The sequence below is a fragment of the Vicia villosa genome, linkage group LG2 (genome assembly GCF_029867415.1).
Source record: "Vicia villosa cultivar HV-30 ecotype Madison, WI linkage group LG2, Vvil1.0, whole genome shotgun sequence".
In the NCBI taxonomy this organism is placed as follows: domain Eukaryota; kingdom Viridiplantae; phylum Streptophyta; class Magnoliopsida; order Fabales; family Fabaceae; genus Vicia; species Vicia villosa.
The window spans coordinates 108,625,559-108,630,904 of NC_081181.1; the positions used below are offsets into that span (position 1 = coordinate 108,625,559).

The following is a 5,346-nucleotide window of genomic DNA, read 5'->3' on the forward strand; positions in this document are numbered from 1 at the left end:
TTCTCTGTCCCCGCAGAGCTATATAAAACCGACGGTTTCGATTTCTCCGTCTGACTCAATCACAGCCGTCCAATTCCACTCGACCCTTGTCCACATCATCAATATCAAACTAACTAAACGACACCACTTTTTTGACTTATTTTCGTTTTTGCCCCTATCCAATGAGAATAACTTTTGGTTTTTCCGTCTTAACACTTGACAACACTCCACAACACTTCATTCATTTCTAAAATATTTCTAAAACCTTTTGTTGCTTTCTGCTTAATGGAAGGAACTTAATCTTCTCTCTCTAACTCACTCTCTCTCTAACGCTCTCTTTCTTTTTGTTCTAAGCATTTTTCTGTGAACTTAATTCAATAATCGATTTTCTCTTCTTGTTCTGATCTACCAAACATTCCTTAGGTGCGTGCGAGCTTTTTTAACTCCTTTTTGTTTATGCTTTCTGCTGGTATTAGTGTGAGCTTTTTTGTTTGATTTTTTTTTTTTCAGTAAGGGTTTTGCTTTTGTGTGCTTGTGGATCTATGGAGGTGCTTCAGCGAATTCAGTCTTGCTATTTTTTATTTTACTTTTTGCATGCTATGTTATTATTGTGATAATTGATAATCTGATTATGTGTGAAGTTAATTTGTTAGTTAAGTGCTTATTTGAAGAGTTGATTATGTGTCTTAATGATCTCTTTGTGTAATAATTGTTTATGTTTGATCTTAACTCTTAGTTAATTTCACGCATGCATGTTTTTTTTTTTTTTTTTATGGAAGAAAATCTAATTCGATTGCACTATTCACTTATTCGTTGTTGTTTCAATTTCTTACTAATTTTATAGTTCTGATTAGTGTTTTTTTAATTTTTTTTTTTATTTTAGGAAGTTTTGTGTTGATTTTGGTGTTTTGGTATTGGGTTAATATTGATTTTGTCTTGTGTATTTTGGTGGCAGATTGTGTAGTGAACTGTGGTTTTAGAGTTTGTTGATGTGATGTCTCCGGCTGTGGTTGTTATGGAGGAGGAAGGGCGGAGCAAACTGTCGTCGACGGTGGTTTCTGCTTCTACGCAATCCTTAGACCGATTTTCTCAGAATGGTGTTGTTGATTTGAAAGAAAGGAATTACTTGGGATTGTCAGATTGTTCATCAGTGGACAGTTGTGATTCATCTCTCCCAAGCTTGTGTGGTGAGAAAAAGGGGAATTTGAATTTGAAGGCTACTGAGTTGAGGTTGGGTCTTCCTGGATCTCAATCACCGGAAAGAGATTTGGAATTTTACTCACCAAAGCTTGATGAGAAACCATTGTTCCCTTTGCTTCCGGCAAAAGATGGAATGCAAAAAACTGTTGTTTCGGGTAACAAGAGAGGGTTTGCTGATACCGTGGATGGGTTTTCTCAGGTGATTAGTTTAATAAAGTTGGTTTATGTGGCTAGAAGTGCATGGTCTGTGTTGCTGCTGAGCTTGTTTATTTACAATATTTGTTTTGCAGGGGAAGTTTAATGTTAATACAGGGATTAACGTGATGCTATCGCCTAGACCTGTTGGAGCACAGCCTAACACAGTGAAAGAAATACCAAGTAAGGTGTTGCAGGAAAGGCCTTGTGCTGCTAGAGGAACTGGACTTAATCATGCCGGTGCTGCATCTATCGGTGCACAGGCACCGGCTTCTAAGTAAGGATCTTAATTTTAAGTAGCTGGATAAACAACGATAATTGGGTTTTCTAAATTTTTTTTTTTTTATAGTTTTTATAGCTATCCTAATCCTAATATGGATAATTCTCTTATGTGACAGGGCACAAGTTGTTGGTTGGCCTCCTATAAGATCATTTAGGAAAAACTCCATGGCCACTGCTTCCAAGAACAACAACGATGAAGTGGATGGAAAACCAGGTCCCACTGCACTCTTTGTGAAGGTCAGTATGGATGGTGCTCCCTATCTTAGGAAGGTGGATCTAAGAACTTATTCAGCATATCAGGAACTATCTTCTGCCCTTGAGAAGATGTTCAGCTGTTTTACCCTAGGTGAGCCGATGTTATTTTGATTTACTTTAACAATAAAATTTTGTTTTTGCAATGATTTATTTTATTCTGAAATATTTGGTAATTGTGTAATGGCAGGTCAGTGTGGTTCCCATGGAGCTCCAGGAAGAGAAATGTTGAGTGAGAGCAAGCTAAGGGACCTTTTGCATGGTTCAGAATATGTTCTCACCTATGAAGATAAAGATGGAGACTGGATGCTTGTAGGGGATGTACCATGGGAGTAAGATTTTTTTAAATTCTCTTTGTATTTTTTGCATCTTTCTTTTCTCATTATACTTTTTCAAGTTAGTAACTATATTTAGTTGAGTTCAAGGAGTAAATGCTTCAGCAAATATTAGTCTAAAAAAGTAAGTAATCATAATTGACCTGAAAAACATTTAATATATCTCCATATGCCTAGAATCAATTAATTTCTAAATCAATACTCAGTAGTTAATCGTAGGTCATATGTGCCACTAGTTTTAGGCATTGTGGAGTCTAGAGTGAGAAGATTATGATAATGTATATAGAGGGAGTCCTGCTTCAAACCAATTGGGAAGTCAATAGAACCATATTTTTGGATTGAATTGTTTTCTACCTAAACTAAGTTGCAAATTCATATGTTTGTTCCTTGACTTATGGGTATTTTGATCAATCATATGTGTTTTAATGGCTAAACATTACTATTGATATAATTATTTCCAAAAGTCCTAGGGCTCTTGTTTTATTAGTTCAATTCAAAATATTATAATACGAAGCTATATATATTCTGTTCTTCTAGTTAAGAGAGAGGGAGATATAGTGAATATAGGAAGTTAGTAATTTTGATGAAACAATAACTAGGTCATTCACTCACGTGTAATTTGGGGGGCATAAATCATGAAAAGAACCACTAATGGCTACAAACTATATTGAGTAATGGATATCTAATGCATTTTCTTATCTAATTGGTCACTCGCTTGAAAAAGTATCAAGATTTCCCCTTTTTGATATGGTGTTTACTTTTTTTGTCTCTTTTGTGATTTTGTATTTTCTTTTGAGTGTAATAACTCATCTGGTACTGAGGTTCAAGGATGATGTTGGGATATCCTGGATTTAGCACATTTGAGTTAGGACAGAATGGGGAATATTGGAGATAATGATCTGATTGATAACAGAATGGCTATGCGACAACGCAAATTAGTGAGAACAGGGTGGTGAAATTCACTTTGGTATGCAAGTTGAAAATGCGAAGATGAAGAGTAGGGGCATTATGATTAAGCTAGGATATGGGGCCTCAGAAAAGAGGACACGTGTACACACCCTTATAAGAATCTCCAGGGGTATTATGATTGAGTTAGGAGTAGGACAGGGACCTTGGAAAGGAGGACACATACATGTGCACACACTTAAGAATCTCCATATTTTGTTTAATAAAAAAATTGGTTGTCCTTTTATTCTTCTCATCTCAGAAGGGTTATCATTTTCTGTTAAGAGTTAATGTCCATTATTATTATTATTTTTATGAAAATTCAAGTTTCTTTCTAAGTGTTGATATTTTATGTATGCGGTAGACTTGTTCTATGGTGTCAGGGAAGTTACCTTTTGACCATAGCCCTGATTTTGTTGCTGAATAGGATTTTAAGTCTAATTCACGAGCATGTATGTTTAGGCAAGTTCCAAGTTCCAACCAATAAAATGGACTTAATGTATGGCAAATGAGATTTTATTTCTTCTGGTTTTCATCCCCCTCACTAAACTGCAATCCTTTTTTATGTGCAGAATGTTCACTGATACTTGCAGAAGGCTGAAAATCATGAAGGGTTCTGATGCCATTGGCTTAGGTATGTATTCTCCGCGATGATGCATTTGACAGTCTCCACAATTAACATGAAATGTTGGAAATTTGGCCAAATAATTAAAAGTGATCAATAAATTAAACTTGATTCATCCATCTTGTTCATGTATCTCTCTACTTTCAAGCAATAATTGTTTCTGGGAGTTAGTATATAGTTGATTACATTAAGCTACGATACATCAGAGGTGTTTGTGTCTGTAAATATCCATGTGCTAGTTCATTTGTGAACAAGCTACAAAATTTTAACAAGTTTGGGAATGTTCTTCCTATCTGTTTCCTTTATTTCCTTCGGGGATGACTAACATGAATTCATGGATCATGATTATCTTGTGCATTAGTTGAGAAAGCCCTAAACCCTAAACACACAACAGATTATGATGCTGATAAACTTTATGCCTAGACAACTCTATGTTATGGTGTTCTTTGAACATTACTTAGAAATATTAATGCAAAGCTCAGAACTTATTACACACGTAATAGAGCACGTGTAATAATATGTATTTTCACATAACTCCAGTTTATCTGCCTCTCTTTGCTCAATTTTATTTTCTTTCCTCTACAGCTCCCAGGGCCATGGAAAAGTCTAAAAGCAGGAGTTAGAGGGTGTCTGGGCCTGCCTTTGTCCAACCTACTTTTACTGCTGGAACCTAGGACTGTAAAAAGCAAAGGATTATGACTAATTCCCTGGCATTAGCAGTTAAAAGGATTTCAAGTGTTATTTATTGTTACGTCCCTGAAAAGTTTGTTATATTTGTTACCACTATAATATCTTGTGAAGTTGCCTTTTAATATTAGTTTTTGTGGAGTTTGTATCAATTATAGGGAAACCTCTTTGTTTGGATGAATTGAATGTCTCTTGCAGCCAACATTGGTACTAACATTATTTGAACTCACTCTTTTCTTCCTAATCGGAAGTGTGCACAAACAACATTTATTCGTGTACACTTTTTAAATCGAATTGTTCCTGCAGTAGATAGGTTATGACAGTGTCTAATGATCAAGAGTTTCTCCTTATGCATGAAAAGAGAATTTTCGTATTTATTAATTAATTTGAATTGCTTCACTTTAGGCTTTATTTGCTATTAACTCTTTTCCTTTGTCATCTTCACAAAAAATAAATGGAACATGGTCACTCACCTTTCTAGTTTACCTTAGCCTGGGTCGTTTATGATAACTGATGTTAGTAATGGGGTCAATATTTTGATTTGTCTTCCTATTCTATGAACACATGTACGTGTATTTATGACTTAAATTTTATATAAATAAATTTGCACAAAAACACGAAAAGTACCAGGACGTCGATAATTTAATTCAGGTAAGACAAGCTCAACATTATATGAACAATAAATTACAAGTAGGGTGTTTCAGTTCTAACATTTTGGCTGGCATGTGATACATTAAGTTATTTGCTTAAATTGGTAATGCAAAGCATGTATAGAAATAATAAGTTATTTGCTTAAATTGGTAATGCAAAGCATGTATAGAAATAATAAGTTATTTGCTTAAATTG

The 5,346-nt window shown here is 34.8% G+C and overlaps 1 protein-coding gene across 2 annotated transcripts; it reads left to right on the forward strand.

Moving 5' to 3' along the window:
* The first annotated feature begins 203 nt into the window (after positions 1 to 203).
* On the forward strand, positions 204 to 4,714 carry LOC131651765 (auxin-responsive protein IAA8-like). Of its 2 annotated transcripts, none has more exons than XM_058921455.1 (7): positions 204 to 402; positions 935 to 1,378; positions 1,470 to 1,651; positions 1,773 to 2,002; positions 2,099 to 2,240; positions 3,761 to 3,822; positions 4,399 to 4,714. In XM_058921455.1, exons 2-7 carry the CDS (start codon positions 974 to 976, stop codon positions 4,434 to 4,436), a joined length of 1,059 nt encoding a protein of 352 aa, XP_058777438.1. In that variant the 5' UTR covers positions 204 to 402; positions 935 to 973; the 3' UTR covers positions 4,437 to 4,714. The 2 variants fall into 2 exon arrangements, with proteins under 2 accessions (XP_058777438.1, XP_058777439.1); XM_058921456.1 differs by lacking the exon at positions 204 to 402 and adding an exon at positions 505 to 527.
* Positions 4,715 to 5,346: the final 632 nt, after the last annotated feature.